Source organism: Gorilla gorilla, chromosome 1, assembly GCF_029281585.2.
Source record: "Gorilla gorilla gorilla isolate KB3781 chromosome 1, NHGRI_mGorGor1-v2.1_pri, whole genome shotgun sequence".
In the NCBI taxonomy this organism is placed as follows: Eukaryota; Metazoa; Chordata; class Mammalia; order Primates; family Hominidae; genus Gorilla; species Gorilla gorilla.
In genome coordinates this window covers 173,998,917-174,023,028 of record NC_073224.2, presented here as the reverse complement: position 1 = coordinate 174,023,028, position 24,112 = coordinate 173,998,917, and the positions used below count along the sequence as shown (strand labels likewise).

The 24,112-nt window shown below is 35.6% G+C and overlaps 1 protein-coding gene across 2 annotated transcripts in view; it reads left to right on the top strand.

Moving 5' to 3' along the window:
• The window catches only part of PDE4B (phosphodiesterase 4B), a 582,824-nt gene that overhangs the window by 185,398 nt on the left and 373,314 nt on the right, over positions 1-24,112 (top strand). Inside the window, exon 1 of one of the 2 annotated variants that reach the window (XM_004025928.5) lies at positions 14,078-14,789. The exons of the other annotated variant lie outside the window; for it this stretch is intronic. Within the exon in view, the coding sequence (XP_004025977.4) occupies positions 14,554-14,789 (236 nt within the window). The 5' untranslated portion in view covers positions 14,078-14,553. Of the gene's footprint in view, positions 1-14,077; positions 14,790-24,112 lie in introns of those variants that run through there. 2 annotated transcript variants of the gene reach the window in all.

Below are 24,112 nucleotides of genomic sequence, written 5' to 3'. Positions count from 1 at the left end.
TTACCAGAGGTTTAATTTGTTTCCCCAAGTATTTTCACATGCAGATTCTTTATAGATTACTGTATTTTTGTGCTTAGTAATCTTAATAAAAATATCATGAGTACTGTTTAGGAAATATAATGTTATCTATGGCAAAATAGTTCTTAATTATAATGTAGTGTTTTTGGACAGTATAAATGATAGCTTAGAATTGAAAAGAGAATTACTATGCTTACCATAAATCTCCTTGACAACAAGTTCAATGTTTTGAATACTGAATCATTTAGAATTTTATGCAGATTTACAGGTCTCTCACCTTGGCATCTCATTCCTTTTTATACATCTGGGATTTTAACAGATGTATAAAATCTGTTACAATTATTACTGCTTTATTTATCCCCATAATTATTACTGCTTTAACAAATATTTTTGGCTGTCCAACTCATTTGTATTTGAAATGTTTGCCAAGTTTTTACTATCATCATCATCATCATCCATCATCTTCATCTTTCTTCAATATTTATTGAGCTTTGAAAAACTGTGAAAATCAACTTCAAAGAACATCTTGTTTACTTTACTGAAATGAAGGTCCTTATTGGAACCCTCACTCCAGAAAAAAAGAAGTGATTCACAGATTCTGGGTCTTCTTTCTAAGGGATATATAATGTCAGTTAGGCAGTTACCATCCCCCAAACTGCTTGCTTCTCATTTTGTAATGAAAAGAAAGCTCTCTCAGCATATAGTATTCTGTACAGATTGCCTTCCTGCCTTTGGCGGAGCTCCTGTTTCTCCTGTGAATCATTCCTTGGTACACAGTGTTACCATTGTGTTATCTGAAAGAGCGAATCCTGCTGGGTGGTGGTGCAGCTACTCCATTGGGAAGGTCACAAGTTCATGTCTGCTTTGCCTTCTGTCTAGTGAAATGTGTTCTCACTAAGGAATAGAGAATTGCAATATTTTTCTGCTTATGGAAGGTCAGGCGTTCAGTGGTACCCTAGCAGTGTTGGCTAAAAGGCCATCAATAGTGGCAAATTCAAGGCAAGGCTTAATCTTGCCTGTTGTCTATCATTCCACGTGTTTTTTTACACCTCTTCTCAGTGGCTGAAAAAATGAATTTGCTTAAGGACTTGGTTGAAGTGACTGAGGATGAAGCAGGCGGCCCTTAATGGGACCCTGGAGTGAAAGCTCTTGCAGTTTAACTAAGTGGTCTTTATTGATTAAGCAGGCATTTATTAACATCAGCTCTATGCCAGGCACTGCTTTAGGTGCTGGAGTTACTGAGGTAAATGAAACACCAAAGGTCTCTGTTGTTTCAGGGCTTTTATTCTAGTGGAGGTGTCAGGCAATAGCAATGGCAGAGAGTGAGTGACAGAAGCTGTTAGGAGATTAAAGCTGAGGAAGGTAAGAGAAAGGGCAGGGCTGTTGTTTTACATCAGGTCATTAGGGACAGACTTTCTGAGGAGAAGACGTATGAACAGAAGAGAACCATAGAAAGATCTAGAGAGAGAGCTTTCCAGAAAGAGGTAAAAGCAAACAGATCCTGAGGAGTGAGTGTGAGTCGCCATGAGACGGGTGCCACAAATTCAACATTTGTTTGAAATAAGAATATTTTGTTGATAATGATTATACACATCTATATAAAATACATTTGAAAATACGACATTACGCACAAAAAACCATCACCACTTTTAAAAATATGTGTATATAATGAAGGTATAAAATAATATTTTCTTTCATCAATTTTTCCCCAGTAGAGCCATCACAGGGTTAAAACAATATGTTTTATACATAATGTACTGTAACTGCTTTTTTAACAACTGAAAATGTACAGAAAAATGGTGTTTTGACTGTCTATCTTTAGTCTTCAGCTGTTGCTGTCACGATTCAGAAATTTGGATCTCTGCCTTAAGAAGCACATTTTCTTAGCTATAAAAAAATCTGATGGAATCTACAACTGTAATCATAGGCTGTGACTTTAGAATATAAATCACTTGTTATAAAAGGGGGGTGTTGGTGTTTCTTTTCTTTTCATTTGATTCTCATTTGTGTTCTCAATATGCTTTACTTTGAGTTTGTTCGTATTTGGATGAAGATAAAATTTTCCTTGGCTTCAGTGTGTGGCAAGCAGTGCCCATTTATTTTAATAGATACTGTACCAACTAAATCCCAATATGTGTCAGGAAATCCAGAAAACTGAACCCAGAAATGATGCTAGACACAGATAGAAAGGAGGACTTCAAAAATTCCTACATGTTACTTTGGTGACTGGTGTGAAGGGGTACTTTATAGTATCTTCTAAAAGTACAGTTACTTTCAGAAAAATGAGAAAAATTTAAAAAGATTAAAAAACACAGTATCATTAGAATTTGGTCTCTTGCCTCTAAATTTTCTAAATTACCAAAAATAAAATAAATTTATTGGCTATAGATAATATAGCACAAATTGGATAATTTTAAATCTCAGACATGTAAAATCAGTACAGATTTCACACCAAAACACTATTTGTAGCAATAGTAGCCATGAGAATTAAGTATGTGACCTGGGAGGCCCCAAAATATCAATCTCAGGTGTGTCCGTTAGAAGGTAAAAAATCTGGAAATAGAATCCTGAGGTGATATTTCTACCTATAATACTTAAGGTAAAGAAAAGGAGGTACATAAGAAACGTTTCTAGATTTTAACACAAGAGACAAATAAATTCTTTTTGACATGAAAGACAAATAAATTTTGAGTTGCAAATGAGTGAACATGCCAAGGTACATTAAACTAATATACTTTCTTCCAAAACTGGCTTAAGATTGGTAAGAGTGCATTCAGGCAAAATTATTTTTAAAAATTACTCATTAATAAAATTTTGCTAATTTTTGTTGCTTATTCAAATTGCTTTGTGTTGTCCTGAAATTTGAAATTATGGAGAAACAATTCTAGTTTCAGGATACAACTTAATTGGAGTTAATAGGTTTTTAATACAGTGTGTTGTATTTATGTATATATAAATATGGCGTATTCATGTTTCCTTTTTTTTTTTTTTTTGCAATAAAGTATAGTGGATTAAAGCCTAAGTTTTGAAGTCAGATGTTTTTGGGTTCCAGTGCTTACCAACTGGTTGACCTTGGGTAATTCATCTAATGTTTCTGTAATTCAGTTTCTTTATCTGTATAGTGTAGATTATATAGTTCAAAGGGGGTATTATAAGGTTAAATGTGATAATGTGATAATAAAGTATATACAATTAACTAGTACATAGCAAACTCTCAATAAATAACGGTTATTATCTCTTAGTTCCCAGTGGTCCTCTCTTTCTCTTTCTTTCTTCCCCCCAAGAAAGGGCTGGAACTGATTCTTTTCTCATAGCCCTTAGAAGGAACTAACTCAGCTGATGCCTTCATTTTTGGACGTCTAGCTCCCAGAACTGTGAGACAATAAATTTCTGTTGATTAAGCCACCCAGACTATGGTATTACCAAGAAGTACTAAGGTAGTGCTGTAAAAATACTTTAAAATGTGGAATTTGGAATTTGGTTGGCAGAGACTGGAAGAGATTTGAGGTGCTTGGTAGGAAAGGTCTAGATTGCCTCCAGGAGACTATTGTTAGACTTATGAATGTTAAAGATGTTTCTGATGAAGTTTCAGACACAAATAAGGAACATCTTCTTGGAAACTGGAGGAATGGTGATCCTTATTATAAAATAGAAAAGAACGTGGCCTACTTGTGTTCTAGTTTCTTTGTGAAAAATAGAACTTATAGGTGATGAACTTGGATATTTAGCTGAGGAGCTTTCTAAGCAAAGGGTCGCAAACACATCCTGGTTTCTCCTTACTGTTTATAGTAAACTGTGAAGGGACAGACTACATTGAAGAAGGATTTGTTAAGCAAAAAGTAACCAGAGTGTGAAGACTGGAAAAATTCTCAGCCTATCTACATTGCAAGAAATGAGAAAACGTGTTCTGGAGAGAGCATCAAAAGTGTGACTGGACAATCATTTGCTACAAAGAGGAGCATGTGACTCATTAATCCAATCAACCATCTCAGCAAAAGACAGGAATAGATATGTGGTCATCCAGGAAACATCTGTGAAAGACCCTCTTGTCTGGTGGCTTGGAACCCTGTGAATTGCACAGGAGGCCAACAAGATTTTTGAGAGTTTTATATCAGCAGAAACACTACAAACTCTGACTGAAGGTGACAGAACTGGGATGAAGTGAAGGAAAATGGTCAGACTTCTGGGATTCTACAAGTAGGAAATGGGTTGATTGAACTATCTGGCTGGTTGATAATGCAGATAGTTTTTAAGAAAAGAGAAGAATGATCCAGAAGGTAGTTTAGAGGCCAGCAGAGCTGCTTCTGTCATCATTGGTCCAGAGAGCACAAACCTGGCAACACTGGGGCCATCGCCTCATTGGTTCCAGAAAAATAGGACCACCTCCTTGGTTTCAGAGGGCAGGTCTGGCCACTAATGCTCGGGTTCTAGAAAACTGGTGCCACCCCATTCATGGGCCCAAAGGACGGAACACTGAGCCAAAGAGGATTATTCTCAAGCCTCAACATCTAATGGAATTTTTCGTGCTAGGTTTTGGACTTATGATCTCTTTCTTCCTTTTGGAATAGGAATGTTTGTCCTGTGCCTGTCCCACCATTGTATTTTCAAATCAGATAACTCATTGTCTGGATTTATAGGTTTCCAGATGGAGAAGAACTTTGCCGCGGGATGAATCATACTTCAAGTTTCACCCATAATCGATTTGGATGATTTAAATGAGATTTGAGGCTCAGAGTTGATGCTGGAACAATTAAGACTTTTGGAGGTGTTGTGATGGGGCGAATGTATTTTGCATATGACAGACAACGACATTAATTTTTGGGGTCAGAGGATGGACGTTTATGGGTTTGTGTCCTCCCCAAATCATATGTTGAAATTCTAACCCCCAGTACCTCAGAAAGTGACCTATTTTGGAGAAAAGATCTTTACAGAGATTATAAAGTTAAAATAAGGTCACTAAGGTGGGTCCTAAGCCAACATGACTGATGTCTTTATTAAAAAGGGTAATTGCAACATTGAGACAGCATAAAGGGAAAGCCATGTGAAGAGGCATAGGGAGAAGGCAGCCATCTATTAGCCATGGAGAAAGGCCTGCAACTTATTCTTCCCTCACAACCCTCGGAGGAGCCGATTCTGCTGACACCTTGATTTTGGAAGTCTAGCTTCCAGAACAGTGAGACAATACATTTGTGTTATTTAAACCACCCACTCATTTGTACTTTGTTATGGAAGCCCTAATAACGTAATATACTATTGTGTATGTCAGAGGTTCAGACTGTATTATCAAAAAGGGTCTAATTTATATTGTATAAGGATAGTTGAACGAGTATAGTTATTTAGGATGGAAGAGAAAAGTATTAAAGAAAATATCTTTGCAGGGCTATATATGACCCAGGAATCCTACACTTGGGTATTTTCCATAGAGGAATGACAGCTTATATTCACACAAAAACCTGTACACGGATGTTTACAGAAGCTCTATTTATAATTGAGCTCAAAACTAGAAACAGCTCAATTGTCCTTCAGTGGGCAAATGAGTAAACAAACTGGTAGAGACTTACAATGGAATGCTATTTGGCAATAAAAATTAATGAACTATTAATAAATGTAACATCTTAGCTAAACTTCAAGGACATTGTGCTGAGTAAAAACTTGATCTTAGCAGGTTAAACACTATATGATTCCATTTATATGATATGATTGAAAAGACAAATCAGTGATGGAGAACAGATCACAGATTGCCAGGGATTAGTGGTGGCAGGAAGGATGTGACTATAAAGGTGTAGCAGAGAAAGTTTTCCGAGGGTGACACAACTATTCTATATCCTGAACATGTTGGTAATTGCAAGAATATCTATGTGTGTCAACTTTCATAGAACCCTACACCAAAAAAGGTGAATTTTATTTCATGATAAATTAAAAAGTAAAACAAAAGAGACAAAAATAGTAAACAGGGAAGCTTTCAAAAAATATATGTTCTTGTTCAAGATCAGCATGGCCAACATGGCGAAATCCCATCTCTAATAAAAATAGAAAAATTAGCCAGGCGTGGTGGTGGGCACATGTAGTCCCAGCTATTCAGATGGCTGAGGCAGGATAATTGCTTAAACCTGAGAGGTGGAGGTTGCAGTGAGCCGAGATGGTGCCACTGCACTTCCAGCCTGGGTGACAGAGTGAGATTCCATCTCAAAAAAAAAACAAACAAACAAAATATATATATGTTATCTTTAAAAGTCTTTGCTAGAACTCTCAGCATGCTTACATATCAAATGTCTCAAGCCTTTGATTTTACATATGTAATATTGCAGTGTTTTGATTATATGAAATATTATATTGAAGTAAATTTGAGTAACTCTAAATTTAATTTTAAATTTAAATTTAAATTCTAGGACTTTATAGCAAGTCTTGACAAATAAAATTCTATTTTCTTCGTTATGAACTAATGAGCCATCATCATTAATGTTACTGAAATTTTTAAAAATTCTAATATGAACAGATTTAAAATAAACAGACTATGTAGTGAATAAACATCTTGAAATTAAGTCAGCTGATCTTGATCTAACCTACTATTTTGGAAGAATTTTCTACATTGATATGTATTATGTACCCTTATAAGGCTCATAGTAGTAAAATATTAATTTAGGAAAATATTGTCTCTGTGAAATAGCTTGCGAATGTCCGCTTAAACACATAATGGATCTCTGCATATTGTTCTTTTTTTAAGAGCAGTGGAGTGGATTTGATTTAATATTAATGTGTGCTATACTCTATGATCTCTGTAGTATCACAGTTAACTAGACTTATATAGGCAATTATTTACATTTAAAATTTTACAGTGTAGATTAATACTGTTATTTTTTTCTTATCTATTTCAGGCAAGACTACTGACAAAGTAGGAAATAATAAAAAGATAAAAGCTTATTTTAGAGAAAGAGGTTTTCCCAAATATAACTTTGTTTCTAACAGCTATGTCCCTAATATTTTATTCATTTGAAATCACCCTTTTAGACAATTTGCTGACAGGTTAATATTATCTTTGGGAACTGGAGTACCCTCTTTTAGTGTGGTTTTTACAACATCTACCATAGGAACAGCTTCCCCTTCCATTTAGGTATCTGACTCATCCTTGCTAATATATCTTGATTTAATGATGACCTAGGGAAGAAAGAGAGGAACTCCCTTAGTATTTTTATTCTATGTAATCTGCCTTCTCAGAATGTGCCTCGTGAAAGAAGCACCTAATTACTCTGCCAAAACCAGAAAGCACTGTGAGGAGAAAGCCTGGCAAGTTTCTCCTACCAGTCTGCCACCTAATGAATAGACATTGCAACACACTGGTATTCTGCTTTTGCACTGCGGCAGGAATGTGAATAATAATAATTATTATTATTAAAAGAACAAAGAAATGTTAGCTAAAATGGTAAACATAGATAAACTGCTGTGATTTAAGAAGTTTCCATTTGGAATCCTCTGTAAGCTCAAGTATAAAAAGGATATTGGCTGTAATCACTTTCAAGACAGTAAGAAAAATGCAGGGCTAATAGCAGGGCATGATTTGAGGTGCCAAATTTATTTTTCTTTCATATATTTAACTGCTAAATATTAATCAATCGGAACACACAATGTCAGCCTCTGAAGATACAAAGGTGAATACGATAGTTTATGTCCTTGGAGAGCTCATAGATTAGGCCAGGAGACAAATGAAAAAAAGTACCATAACATATCACAAAACATTCTGAGGGAGACAGCCAATGCTGGTGGAGTACAGATGGATGAAACAGCTGACTCTTCTTATGGAAGTTGAGAAAAAATTTACTGAAGAGTTTGCCTTTGAATTTAGCCTTAATGGATGAGACATGACATGCTTGACAAAGATGATAGAGAAATAACACTTCTGACAGTGAAAACTGCATAAAATAATAAATATACAACATTTTGAAAATGCTACTGCTTAATGCCAATATAGATCTTACTCTAATTTGAGAGAAATAGCTTATTCCCTTTTGTTTGATCCCTCCTCCTTTGTCTTATTCTGCACCAAGGCGATCAGTTATTTATTCATTCAATGAATATTTGTTTAAATACCTACTATGTAGCAAACAGTGTTTGGGGAGCTGAGATTACAGGATTGAACAAACAAAGCTCTGTTCCTTATGAAACTTAAATTTCAGGAGGAGTAAACAGATGATAACAAAGTCGTTAAGTAATATTGACTATGATAAACAAGTAATTAATATTATATGCTGACAAGTACTATGGAGAAAAATGAAGCAGAATAGGGGAGGTCGGTAGGTTTAAACAGGGTGATTATGGGCGACTTCATGAAGCAAGCGATATTTGGGCAAATGCTGAAGGAGATGAGGGAACAAACCATGCAGATATACTGGGAAAAAGGAAACTTGAACAACATTTTCTGTGAACAAAAAGGAGGCCAGTGTGGCTGAAGAAGAACTAGGGGGAGAGTTGAAGAAGACGAAATAAGAGAAGTACTGCAGTTGGAGATGGGGAAACCTCATGTAGGGACCTCAAGGCCACTGTGTAGACTTTGCTTTTACTCTAGGTGATGAGGTGTCATTGGAGGGCTTTGAGTAAGCAATTCTTTCTTGAATGGGACCATCTCTAAGAAACATGAAACCATGCTCAAGCATCTAGGATACAAGCCTCCCACCTAGGATTCAGGTGACTCTATCAGGTAGTATGGGCTAAAACTGATCTTTCTGAAGCACTATTTTACTAAAGATGAGTAATTAAATAGCATCATATGGATAAAAGTGAGGTATTCACATCATCTTACAGAGATATCATGCTAGATAACTTCAGACTCAAGGATGTTAAGTATATGTGAAGATGAACTTCTAGCAATATGACTGGATCACCCTGGGAGCATGAATTCCGTCTTCTGTCCCATAAGGTATCCTCTGTTATAAAAAGCTTGGATAGCATTGGTGAGGTATAACAAAATGGACACTACAATTAGAGTGGAAAGACCTGGTTTTGAGTATTGGATCAACTGCTTAAAAGCTATGCAATTTTATTTCTTGATTTTTTTTTTTTTTTTGAGATGGAGTCTCACTGTTGTCTGCCTGGGCTGGAGTGCAATGGCACAATCTCTGCTCACCACAACCTCCACCTCCTGGGTTCCAGCAATTCTCCTGCCTCAGCCTCCCAAGTAGCTGGGATTACAGGCATGCGCTGCCACGCCCAGCTAATTTTTGTATTTTTTAGTAGAGGCGGGGTTTCACCATGTTGGCCAGGCTGGTCCTGAACCCCCCACGTCAGGTGATCCGCCTGCATTGGCCTCCCAAAGTGCTGGAATTACAGGTGTGAGCCACCGTACCTGGACTTGCGTCTTGATATTCTTATCTGAAAATGGGTATAATAATTTACAAATAATGTACATTTGGTCTACAAATATTTATTGACTGTCTACTCTGTGCCATAGTCTATCCCAAATTCCAGAAATACAGTATTGAACAAGACTCAGCCCAGCCTGAAAGGATTTTATATTTCAAACAGGGAATTTCAACAGTATTTGTCTGATATATTTATGAGGATCAAATAAAGTAATATATTAGAAATGCTTACTGCCATATATGGCACTCAGTAGGAATGCAAAAAATGTAAGTTACATCTCTATAATTCTTTTAAAGAGTTGCCAGTTAATTTTCTAAGAGAACTAGATAACCATTTTTATTCAGTTGAATATTATCTTCTTTTCAATCATGTTAGAATAATTCTCTAGCTTCATTGTTAAAAACAAAATATAAAAATTGGGAGAAGTTGCAATTCGGGGGTTGCTGTAGTTATATATAACAGTATATTTACTGTTATATACTGTTGTATAACAGCATACACTGCTGGAAGAGGTATGTTAGTTCATTGGTGCTCTGTTACCTTGTCTTTGACTGAAGGAAGGGATCTTGTATAGCTTCACTTGAATAGAGTCTAACGGTTGTGTGTTGTTTTAGAAAAAAGGAACCAGCTAGTGAAATAAATAAAGACATGATCAATAATAATTCAATTTTATTAATATCGATAGTCTTAAATCTGTTCCTCTTTTAAAGATTTTTTTTTAAAAGCTTCTGGATTGTCTTTTTAAAAAAAGCTTCTTAATTCATTGTCTTCTCAAATATCCAGCTTTGTATTTACAGTAAGTGGGAACCATGTTATTTTGAGTGCCATGTTGTGCTAGGTATAATATTATTGTATACAAACTGCAGTTTTGTCCATTTAAAATACTTTTGTTTTATAATAGTTGAAAAGTAGTTACTCGTAGAAAATTTATTCCAGGTCAACTTTTAAAGTGTGAAGGATATTGAATATAAAAAGTATGTAATTATTTTCATCCAAAATAATTGTATTACAAAGATGTTGAATTTTAAAAACATTTTAAACCAAAGTTATCATAGTGTCACTATAAATTTATAATATTTTTGGCTGTAATTGGTTGACCTTTTCAATTCAATGAAAATCAAAATGTTTCCATTTTTCCACAATATTTATAATAAGTAATGCATTATTTAATTGTTATTGACTATATACCTCTATTCAAATCCTTTAATGATATTTTATTATGATAAATTATTGATTCTTATTGCTTTGACAGGATGTGAATATCAGAAATTTCATTATTTAAAACTGAGACAGGCTGGGCACGGTGGCTTGCACCTGTAATCTCAGTACTTTGGGAGGCTGAGGCAGGCAGATTACATGAGGCCAGGAGTTTGAGACCAGCCTGGCCAACGTCGTGAAACCTGTCTCTCCTAGGAATACAAAAAATTAGCCAGGCACGGTGGCGGGCGCCTGTAATCTCAGCTACTCAGGAGGTAGGATCGCTTGAACCCGGAGGCAGAGGTTGCAGTGAGCCTAGACAGAGCCACTGCACTCCAGCCTGGGTGACACAGCGAGACACTGTCTAAAAAATAAAATAAAATAAAATAAAATGCAATTGAGTTATAAAAAATAAACCTGAGACATACCTTTAATTGGATTTCTCAAATAATTCTCAAGTATCTGTACATTGATAAATTAATTGGGAATTACTTATTTCTCCTTCTGAGGTGCCAAGGGCTAAGGGTTATACATGAACCAGAAGGTTTTCATTTTATTCATTAGTTCCTTCCTAGGCACCTGACAGGGCAAATAGATTCTATTTGCTTTTTCTCCTGTTCTCCTGGCTGTCTCTCTCAAATAGTATACTTTGCTGAAATATAGCATAGGATTTGTTTTTACTGTGCTTATGTTTACTTTTTCTTAGATAGCATTGCCTATTTCCTACCTTGTAGGCTCATCTTTGATTTCAATATTTGGCAAAGTGTCTCATTTTTTTTTTTTTTTTGGCAGTTTGGCTCTAAAAACAAACTTTCCTCCTCTTGCCTTAAACATTTTTTTTTTCAGAAATAAGTAATTCAGACTTTCAAAGAGTCCAATTATCTTTTAAATTTTATATTTCAATCGGCTGTCTTTGGTATTCCTGTCTTTTTTCTAGAGTAGAAAAACTACTCTAGAAAAACTTTTCTAGAGTAGAGTAGGCCTCAACTGATCCGCCTGCCTCAGCCTCCCAAAGTGTTGGGATTACAGGCATGAGCCACGACGCTCAGCCCAAATGATTTTATAAGTGTAGAAGACTTCACATCTTAGTGGGAGAATTAAATGTCTCCCTTTTTCACTGAAGTCTTACCGAGAATCATTTCTTTTACATATTTTTGTGACTTTACATATTTTTGTGAACATCACATCTTAGAATGATTCTCAAAATTTCTTTACTTGGGACCTTGGCTGTCATAGTAGGTAAAGTGAAAAAAGTAATGTGGAATGCCACGTGATGGCACATAATTTGGCAATAATAATTGGAAAGTAATTATAATTGCGCTATTGTACTGCTTTAGGTAAGTTTATGTCAACATTTCTTTATCTAAACTCCAGTTCACATATAGCTATATCTGGGTTGTGAAATTTGCTGTAATATTTTTAGAAAGAAATTCCTAAAATGCTTACTATATTTTGGCAGTTTTGAAAAGTAAATATGAGAAGTATCTTTTGTAACTTCAAATTGCTGTTTTTTTTTTTTTGCCAATACATCACTATGAATAATGGCAAAATCACATATTTTCATGTCCCAGTTTTAAATCATATTATTTCTGGAGGAAAGTCCCAGCTTTGTTTTCATAATTCAGCAAATAATAGGTAGCTTATAGCCATATTTTCTCCTGTGACATTACTAATAGTTTGTCTTCTCAAATAGGGCAGTTAAAATATCTTTAGATATTAAAAAATGCATTAGAGCCTACTTGAACAAAATTACAATTTTGTAATTGAATTAAACATTCCACTGGGAATCAAAAAACCTGGGTTTTAGTTTTAGCTCTAACATCAGCAGCTAATATGACTTTAGGTAAGTTGCTTAAATTCTCTAGCTCTGTTACCTTGTCTTTGGAATGAGAAGCTGAACAAGGTGATTACTAGGATTCAGTGCAAATCTAAAATTCTATAACTGTGCTTTTGTTCATAATATATTTTAGTTAATTATTGAAATGTTCTGCTTTCCAGAGTAGTACCGTAAACCAGTAATTTAAACCCTTCCTATTATGTTTGAACCACTTTCCCAAGGGCTGGTATGGGTCTTACTTGCTCCTACATGTAGGAGTTAGTCTGCTCTTATTTAGTCCTTTAGATATTTAGCACATTTTAGCCTGAATATCTGACACAGATGAATTATTTTTTTTTTTTGAGACAAAGACACACTGTCACCAAGGCTGGAGTGCAGTGGCGTGATCTTGGCTCACTGCAACCTCCGCCTGCTTGGTTCAAGTGATTCTCATGCCTCATCCTCCTGAGTAGCTGGGATTACAGGTGTGTGCCATCGAGCCCGGGTAATTTTTGTATTTTTTTAAGGAGAGATGAGGTTTCCCCATGTTGGCCAGACTAGTCTCAAACTCCTGGCCTCAACTGATCCGCCTGCCTCAGCCTCCCAAAGTGTTGGGATTACAGGCATGAGCCACCACGCTCAGCCCAAATGATTTTATAAGCGTAGAAGACTTCACATCTTAGTGGGAGAATTAAATGTCTCCCTTTTTCACTGAAGTCTTACCGAGAATCATTTCTTTTCTGTCACTCTTGCTGATCTTGCTGATGAGCCCTAGTTCTGCTTTGTCAAACTTATTTGAGATCAGGCTGGCCCTTGTGACAATCATTGCCGGTATAGACTTTTCATAACATCCAGAAACTTCAAGCACCACTATATTGTTTCTACTTCCGCATGTGCCTTTTAAAGTATAGAAGCTGTATTCCAATATATATCTACATGTTAGGTTACAGTGACCTACTTTTGGACTTGAGGCATTTTTTGGACTCGCCTGCCCATAAGTCTCACTTGCATTCTTTGTGAACAAAGAATACACCCACTCTCAAATGTATATGCCCACACACAAGCATACAGTATCTTGTACACCTACCTGCACACACACAAACACATGCATAGTGCTTGACTTTGGACTCTGTGCTTTAACTGAGAGTATTCATTTTTCCTGGTTGTTACCTTCATTCCAGTTTTGTGAGCTTTGCTGTCAAAGTGGCTGTGCATCTAGCATAGAGTGGCTGCTGTTGGCAACCCATGAACAATGAGCTTAAACAGAAGAATGAGGGTAATGTTTATTGTAATAAAGATTGGGCATTAAATTCCTTGGGGGAATGAACCAAATCCAATGTTTTCCTGTTCGCTGACATTTTTTATATTGATGCTGTTTTGGATCTTCTGGAGAAGGGAGGAAAAAAAAAAACTTCAGCAAATCAGCTCTTTCATTCAAAAATGGAATTCAGAAGGCTATTTTAGCTAGCTTTTTTTGACAATCCTGGATTTAATCAGTTTTTACTGTGATGAAGACAGTTAGCCTCACAAATTTTGTGGAAATCTAAAGCGATGAAGGGTGTTGTTAAGGGGGAAACAGAGTGCAATTGTTTAAATAATCCTGGGCCAATAGCATTTGGTAGGTGGAGTTACTGTTGTGTGCATTACAGAGCAAGATAATTCTGAATGAAGACTTTAAACATTACACATGCTGGACGGATTCTGGGTCTGCTCTTTGTGCAAACAAAACAAGTGACTAGGTTTTGCTTACTATCCATTAGTGAATGCAGCTTGTTTGATAAGATTTTTTTAAAAAAATGCATGTAAAGGATTTATCAAAAGCCCTTATGAATATTTCATGAGTTGATATATTCAGCTGAATGAATTCAGTGAGTGTCAGTGTGTAGCTTGCAGACAAACCTCATCCACAAGGAGGCTACTGACATTGGAAGCACTTTGGCGCATTTTCAGAGGCAAAGCCAGCCTGATAAAGCTCCTTGTGACAGCCTGACTTGCTATTCTTCGAGTATGCTGCTCTTGCTCTAAGACGCTCATACATTGGAGTCACAGCTTCGTAAATTAAACTGGAAATAGTTTGCAGACTTATCAGTCTTCTGACCTGCAGCAGTGTCTCTGCTATGTTTGAGATTTTTGTTTTGGATGGTGAAAGCTAGCACTCCTTACAAGACATGACAGCAAAAGATTCTTCAAAGGAACTTACTGCTTCTGAACCTGAGGTTTGCATAAAGACTTTCAAGGAGCAAATGCATTTAGAACTTGAGCTTCCGAGATTACCAGGAAACAGACCTACATCTCCTAAAATTTCTCCACGCAGTTCACCAAGGAACTCACCATGCTTTTTCAGAAAGTTGCTGGTGAATAAAAGCATTCGGCAGCGTCGTCGCTTCACTGTGGCTCATACATGGTAAGATAAGACTTGGAGGTATCTACAGTGCTTTTCAGATTCTCGCATTAGCACCAGTGATCTAGCAGTGTAGAAAATGGAACATTTGAGTTTTGTTCCTAAAACATACCACAAGTGTGAAATGAATGGAGACCAGGTCAGATGAAGAATACATAAATGCACTGTGTGCTAAATTGTCATTGTGCTACTAGCTTTTTCCAGATAAAATATGCTTTTAACTGTAGAGTCTTTAAAATTACTGCTTATCAAAATACATAGTTAATTCTAGGTAAGTCGAGTAATAAATGAATTTTTAAAGTCAGTTTTTTGTTTCATATCTGTTGAGGTGGTAGGTGACTTTTTTGTTTTGTGATTGTTAGTGATTTTAAAAAAATAATTTTGGGACATGAATAAGTGTTTTAATCTTAGTTCTAACTTATTTTTAAGATAATGTATAAAGTCTAACTTAATGTATTGTATCATCGTGTTTATAGCGTATAAACCAGTGAGTTTTTGATTTATTGACTTATCTTTACACTACTTAAGGAAAGGGAAAACTAAGTTCCCATTTCTGAAATTGCGTGGTCAGTTACTTTAATTTATGATTCCAAAATGCTGTTATCTTTAAGAGCTTCTTTTTTTAAAAAAAAGGACCTTAAAATTTATAGCTATTTTTTAAATACCCAGCAAATAAATTCAAGAACCCTCTGTAAAACTTGCACTGAACCTGCCACCTTTAATATACATGTTTACAAGGTATGTAAATATAGTAGGGCAACGTCCTTAAACAGTATAATGATGAAATGTAAGGAAAAAACACAATGAAATTAAATCACTTTTACTGTAAAAGCCAGGCCACTTCAGATTTTTTTGGAGGCTATATTTTCTTTCAGATTAAGGTACCTTTAAAAATTGAGTAGCTGTACCTTAGTTTTTTCTAGCAGGGACCATAGCAATAAAGGGAGCATGTACATTTTAAAGGCAATTCTAACACAGTGATTTTGTGACTACATGCTGGATTGCCAATCAACATTATAAATTGAGGAGATCTGATTTTTAAAAATTAATATTCACTTGAATTATTTTCTACTTATCTAAAATGTTTGTCTGCTTAATCTACTGTATAGTGCATTGGCAAATTAAAGTTATGCCTAGAAAGATATAGCTTGTCTTTGATAGATACCACATGCTTAGCCAACACATACTTTGCCTGGCATATATGATGTGCTTATTCTTGCTTTCTGACAATGGACTGTTCATATAATGGCTTTATTGCAGAATTTCTTTGGTCATCTTCTTGATGTATTACATCATGTTGTTTAATTGTAATCTCTTATTTGCAGAATACACGTGGTGAGTCTTTCAAAGCCTACTAATGATGGTAACATTCATATAAAGGGAAGGTTTATGTATAAGGATGTACTGACTTGAAGAAGTCCTCTCTTTTGTGCTTTATCCCACCCCTAACATGTATGTATTTTCTTATAGTTTGCTGAGTAGTATAACTGAATAGGGAAGATATATAAATATATGCTTAATTAGTTATGAAAATAATATATACAGAAAATACACAATTAATAGATACACATTTTTTCTTGAGTTAATATTAAATCGCTATTTTAACCAAAAGGATATTTAATTTTAGATAGCTAATTTTTAGATAACGATAAGTCTTCTTAAACCCTTGGTAATATTTTTCTTAATGTAGAGTTTTGGTTCTGAACACAATAGTGTGACCTTTCTTTTTCTTATAATAGATTTTTGATGTGCTAAGAACATAGAGCTATAAATACTGGAGTTTTTTACTTTTCCAAAGAACCCCAATTTTAAAATGATTAAAGAGCTAGTTTTACTCATGCATTATACAAATTTTCTGGCAGCAAAAGGAACAATTAAATGGTATCTGAAGTTACCTACGCTAATAAGATGATATTCGTTTAGTTGAGTTAAAACAAAATTTTACAATTGCCAAAAAAATGGGATTTTGATACAATGCTCTATAATATAGATTAAAATAATTCATTAATCATTAAACTTGTGAAATAACTTTAGTTATGACTATGATTCATTTTCACCCTTTTTTCTTTCAACTCACACATTCCCCTTCTGATGTTTCTTAGTAAAACAGTTTCACAGTTTGTTTTCAGCTCATGACTAAGTCTTTATTTATGTTTATTTCTATTGTTTTATCTGAATACATGCTTAACATTTTTCAAATTTATTTTCATACAACATGCAATGAAAATCTCTTTCTAGAAAATAGACATGTATCTTACATATTTGTATGACTTTTTCAAATCTTAAAAATTTTGCCTTTCCCGGGGAACCCCAATAAAGTCTCTAGCCTAATGCTTCATGCTTTCCCCTTGCTTCGCCTTTTTGTCTCTTGAGCACCCTAATGTCTTTCCAATGAATATAGATGGCTCTGTATGGTCTGCTCTACCTCCTGTCTCTAAGACTCGTGAGAATAATAAACTTTTCTTTCTTGAGTTTCCAAAAAATTTCATGTGCTTTTTTACATAGATAAAATGGTTATATGAGGAAATAAGAGCATAAGTACTTTATTTTTGCCTCTTTGTCATAGTGAAATGTAACCAGCCTTTCACGATCAACGATTGGTATTTTTCCAAACCATGCACTTAAGTTAGAAATTCCAAGATATGCACTTAGAAGTCTCTAAAAACATGTTATTACTTTACAGTAGACAGTAGGCTTCTTTTAAGAAGATTGGATTGTTTTGATTCCAGCATTGAAATTAAAGTAATTTTCATGATGAAGCTAAACAATGCAGAGGATGCAGTTTATATGCAAACCCACTAAACAGTTTTTATTTGTAGATTTCATATTTCAGTCAGATGGATGTGTAGTTCTGGCTTTAAAAACCCAAATTATGAACTGTGGACTAATGGCAGAAGATTTAAGAAATATTTATGAAATTCTGACTCTGGGCTATTTAAAAATATCTGGGGGAAATGTGGATATTCAATGTGTTATCACTAATCAGAGTATTTACAAAATCCTAAATCTGGAAGGAATTTGGATGATTATCTCATTGCTTCCTTTTACCCTTGGGCAGGACCACAATTACTCCATCTTTAACATATGGGAATCTGCCCTACTTTTAAGACTCTAGAGAAAATAATTCTAAAATCTCACTTAGTATACAATCTTACTACTTTATAGTCCAGGTACTAGAAAATTATTTGTTATGATTTATCTATATTATTTATATATTATATATAATCTTTTTTCCCCTCAGTGGATATTATTAATAAAAAAGATGCGTAAGAGCCTGCATGAATCTGAAGATCATTATTAACTGGTGCCAGCGTTTTCTTTTTCATTCACTCAACATATGTAATTGAGCACTGCTGTGAGCAAGAAGAGAAAAAAAATCTGATTCAACCCACATGTATTCCAACACCTACTATATTTTAAGTTTTTTACTAGAATGTCTGCATATGTTATCTCATTTAAGTTTCATTTGGAATATAAGTATACTCCAAATTCATGATCCTTTCAATATTACCTGCTGCAGATATCAAAAGTATTTTGAATTGCTTTAGCTTCTTATAGGTGTTTATACTCCACTCATCATTATTTTGACTCTGAATCACTATCTCAAATTTCAAAATTTTTCTTTGAATTTTGAAACCCAAAAGTGGATACCACACTCTTTGTTAGATGATATGAGAAAATATAGATATGAAACATGTAATAAGTTGCAAAGTGTCAATGGAACCTTCAGAATTACTGAATTGGAAAATTACTGCCAGAGTTCTCAGGTCAGCATAGTATTTATCCCCAATCCCACATCAGGGATGACAACTTCTGAAGCACAGTGTTATCCTACTTGGCCTGTATGGCCTGCCTGTGCTTGCCTGGTACTTGTCACACAGTGTCCAGCTTTTATAACCTTCCCTTCTTTGTTGATATCCCAACTTCAGTCATCAGTTCTCTTTCATCATTAGCAGCTTGATGCTCTCTGAAGAAAGCTACTGCAATGGTCTTGAATATATCCTGGGCCCACTGCACCCCCCTGACCCACTCCCACCCCCCACCCTGCTGCATTGCTGCTCCTTTTTGGAGCTCTCTTCTTGTATTGGTGAGCACTACCCTCTATCTCTCTGTCCATGCTTGCACACAGGAAACAATATTTTTGTAATTAGAAGTTAGTAGGAGAAAAGAGGCTTGTATTCCTTTTTCTCGTTTAGTTTTACCTATATCTTGGAAATCTTTTCTCGTTTTAACAAAGGTTCATGAAGTCTTTACTTGTGTATCTAATATTTGAATACAAAAGTTTTAAAAGCCATAGTTAGTACTCTAAAGGGACTTATATTTGGCAAGACAACACTGGATTAAGTGGAGAATAGGAAAAAAAACAGTGAATATGGCATATGATTGACCTTAGGACTGCCGACATGCTTGCTGTATTATACAACTTAGTCCTAGTTTGTTAGCTAACTCTACTGAATCTGTGCTAGTAATATTGATCAATTGCCTTGAATTCTATCCTGGTAATATTGGAAATTTTTTGAGAGATGTCTGTCTTTACATGTTTATTGATTCAACATTTGTTTGAACAAAACAGTTGTTAAGAGCCTACTATGCACCAGGCTCTGATCTGGGCTTAGGAGACACAAAATGAGAAAGAGCCCTTGTCTTCAAAGAACTCCTATACTAGTTGGAAGACAAACTTATGCAATAATAATTAACCAGTGGTGTGGGAATAATGCTACTGAAGCATGTTGTTCAACTTGTCATGAGGGCACAGAAGAAATAACTACCACTAGAGAGTGAGTCAATGTGTTAAGGGAAGATTAGAGAAGAGATGACATTTGTGTGGGGTTGAGACAAATGAATAGGAGTTTTCTAGGAGAAAAGTGGGCAGGAAAGGTATTTTTTGGCCAAGGGAGCAATAATTAGGAAATCCTGTTAACAAATAATAACAGTAATAGCTCTAATATATTCAGCACTTATATAATGTGTTGGATATTAATTATAAATGTATTTACTCATTTAAGCATATAAAACCCCCTGAGTTATATACTATTATATTATTTTCATTTTATAGGAAAAGGAATAAAGGTCAGATAGGACAAGTAATTTGTTCAAGTTTACACAGAAAATAAACAGCTGAGTTGGGATTTGACTCTGAGCACGAGTGAAAGTACACATAGTTCACTGGGGTTTCAGCCTAAGGATGCAAGGTGGGAAAGCTAGGAAGAAAGACTGTGCCAGCAGATTGGAGCCATTTGCTAGGGCTTCCAATATCATGAACAAGAGTTGGAGTTTTAGCCCATCCATTCTCGGTGGGGAGCCATGACAGGTTATGAGAAGGGGATTGCCATGTATTATTTTTATTTTGGAAAGGTACTTTGCAGGTCAGGTAGAGAATGGATTAGAGGACAAGGAGCGTAAAGGTAACTGGAAAAGGGACAATGTGCATTTGAGAGATGACTTCTACTTATTTTGTATATCCCGTAACATTGAAAACTATGCATATGACATGTTTTATGACTTAACAAATTATGGTTTATGGAAACTGGGAGGAAAGCATGTGAACTTGGTGTCTCTTGCATTTATCACTTACACCATGATGCTGTAGATAGTACGAGCTGGTACAATACCCCCACATGCATCAAACAATCAGCAAAGGTGCATAGGAGGATGTGTGTATCTGAGGAAAACCCTATTAGCTCAGTCCTAATTTACTAGAGGTGCTTTGTGTTTTACTTTAAGTGCAGACTCCTAGTGGGTTAAAAAAGAAAAGCAGGTATTATCTTAGTCCACAATCTGAATCAAATGGCAGTAGAAATCTATGCCTCATAGCCTGAGTCTGTTGCTTTAATCAGAGCAAGCATTTTATCAGTACATCTATAAATAGTGTTTTCCTGGCCTTTTAGTGTCCTCAAGTCTTCAATATATTGGATTTTTAAAATACTTACAGTAAAAAGGGCTTTGCAAAGTAATGGTGACAACCCCCAGGACACATGCCGGAAGGTGGCCCAGCAAGCTTGCCAGCTGCCTTTCTGCTAAAGGCTAAACCCATTTTGCTAAATCCCACTTGCGTTCTCTTTCCATTCCTTTCTGTTTTGTTATCTCTCAGTTTTTCTCCTTGGATGTTTATAGTGCTTCCTTCTCTAACATCACTGTCAATGCACTTGCAACATTATGCTAGAAGCATTTAAGCGATTTCTTAGAAAAAAATCTCAAACGCTTACCATGGTTTTCAGGCCCTACATTATCTGGCCCCAGGCTGCTTCCAACCTCCTCTCCTGTTCTCCAGCCCTGTGAGCCTGCTTTCTGTTGTTCAGCAAACTAAGCCTGTATTCACTTCTGGCCTTTGCACTTGGTTTTCTTCTGCCTGGAAGAAAAGTACCTGGATGTTAACACGGTTTCCTCTTATGTCCATTCAGGATTCTACTATCTCCAGGCATCACTATCTGGAGAGGCCTTTGCTGACCTCCCTATCTAAAATAGCACCCTTTCGCCTTTTACTTCCTTGTCTTTTTGGTACTTATTATTACCTGAAAATACATTATAGACATGCTTGTTTGTTATATTGTCTTATCCTTTCATCATCTGCCATCCCTGCTAAATTTCATGAGGGCAGTGATTCTCATGAGAAAAGAAATCTGTTTAGTTGTGCTTGATAAAGTCACAGACATTTCCAGATAATTTATAATATTAAAATCATCTTCATCTAATATGTCCAGGAATGGCAGCAGGATAAATGAGGAGGATGAAAGCAACTGTGGGTCATGTGTTTTCAGTATCCTCAGAGCATAAAGAAAGGCAGTCATTTAACAAATACTTGTTGAAGAAATAAAGAATGAATATGGTTTCTGTTTCCTGCTCTTTATTCTATGAGCATTTTTCCTATAGCTTGATATGATGGAACTGGAAAGGAAGCTTTGTTGATACTTACTCTATAAGCATTCTTCTCCAATCATCTCTCAATAGCTGTGCTCTCTTTCTGTCAGTACAGCTACTGCAGCTTGCTTCCTATATTGTATTCTATGATATTGCAGATATAGATTTAATTATAATATCTCACTAGAGCCTAAGTGCTTTACATGGTAGCCTATTTAATTAAGTCACCATGTACAAATCATACTACCTAGTCTGTAGTGCTGTAAAGTAAATATTTGTCTGTAGCACTGTACAATTATTTATTTGGTTATTCTTCATGCATCAAGTAGCATGGTTGGTGCATCAGCTCAGGAAAGCTCTACATATCTCTCACCAAATGCCTGAGGAGAAGTGTTGTATGGGGGAATCTACTTGTTATTTTGCCTTCAAAATGTTTACATAGTGTACATTAGAATGCTTAATTATCTGTATTTTTCCACTGATGCAACATTTACAATATTAACTCTAGCAGCAGCTACAGCAATTTGAGCTTTTAATAGGATTTCCCCAGGGAACTGGGAAGTAAGAAGTCTATGACTTGCAGAGTGAGGAAATTGCAAGTTAATAACCCTTGTACTCTAGAAAAGACATCACTGAGAGGGAAACTGTTCACTTGGTTCTGTCTCATTTTTTCTTTCCTGAACTAGGAGGTTGGGGACCTCCGTCACTGGTAGTAATTTGTTTGACATAAATATGTTTGAATACCACTGTGTACTTTAGGTTGAAATGAAAAATAACTCAACTTCTCAGGTTGCTTCTTCCTGGAACTTAGGGAGAATGAGGATGACTGCTTCTCAAGACCTTTGTAAAAAGAATGCCTATGAGATGATGTGCTCCCTTGACAGACCAAGGCTTGTCCTCCTCTTCCAAACTATACCTCTCAAAACTCAGCTTTATTGCAAACTATGCAGATTGGAAGTCAGGGGATGGAGGATAGTGTAGCTTCAAAGAGTGCTTCTTTCAAACTGTATTTTCTGGAAAATCAGTGATCTAGGAACCATTTGGAGATTCCTCGAAAAAGAGGGTGGTGATGATCTGTTTCCTGCTTCTGGGTCAGAACAAAGCAACATGGATGGTTATATCCTTGGAGAATTTTGGAGGATTCTCACACAAATTCCATAATCTCCAAGTACTTGAAAACCACCAGTTTAAGAGTTAAATGAGTAGAGGGAGAAAAGAAATCTGTTTAGTTGTGCTTGATAAAGTCACAGACATTTCCAGATAATTTATAATATTAAAATCATCTTCATTTAATATGTCCAGGAATGGCAGCAGGATAAATGAGGAGGATGAAAGCAACTGTGGGTCAGGGAGACATCACTGGTAGTGAACATTTAAAATTTCAAAGTTGAAAGAACAGTACAATGAACACCTTTTACCTAGATATACTAATTGTTAGTGGTTTCTCTTATTTACCTCTTTGTCTCTTTCTGTGTATAAAATCATATATATGTTTTCTTTATGTTGAAGAGAGCACATTTAGATGGAGAGCAATAGTTTTGGGATCAAAAGAAAAATATTATTTATTTTAAAACAGTTTCCATGTATTAAGCTTGCTGTTATTACAATTCATCTGTGTTTTTGCATTTATTAGTAATTTATTCCCTTTTATTATTAGGTGGTATTCCTTTGTATTGGGTGTACTACAACTTGTTTATCTGTTCACCAACTGGATCAAAATTTGGATTTCCAGTCTTTTGGCTATTATGAATAAAGGTGATATAAACATTCATGTATAGTTTTCTGGGTAAACATATATTCTAATCTTTCTTGGGTAAATATCTTAGAGTGGCATTGATGGGTTGTATTGTGAAGTATATGCTTTTTTGGTTGTTATTTGTTTTTATTTTTTTGACATGGAATCTTGCTCTGTCACCCAGGCTGGAGTGCAGTGGCATGATCTTGGCTTACTGCAACCTCTGCCTCATGGGTTCAAACTAGTCTTGTGCCTCAGCCTCCTGAGTAGCTGGGACTACAGGCACGTGCCACCACACCCAGCTCATTTTTGTATTTTTTGTAGAGATAGGTTTTCACCATTTTGCCCAGGCTGGTCTAGACCTCCTGGGCTCAAGCAATCTGCCTGCCTCAACCTCCCAAAATGCTGTGATTACAGGCATCAGCCACCGTGCCTGGCCTATACTATATGCTTTACTTTATAAAACACTGCCAAACTGTTTTCCATCATGGATGTCCCACTTTATAGTCTTACTAGCTATATATGAGAGTTCTTATTATTCTGTATGTGTGAGGGCATTTTGTGTTGTCAAGTTTTTTTTAAATTTTAGTCATTCTAACAGATAAGTAGTGGTAACTTACTGTGATTTTAATTTGCATTTCCATTATGACTAGTAATACCGAACATCTTTTAATGTCTTTATTTGCTATCCTTATCTCTTTGGTAAAATAAAATTGTTTATACAAGTCATGTA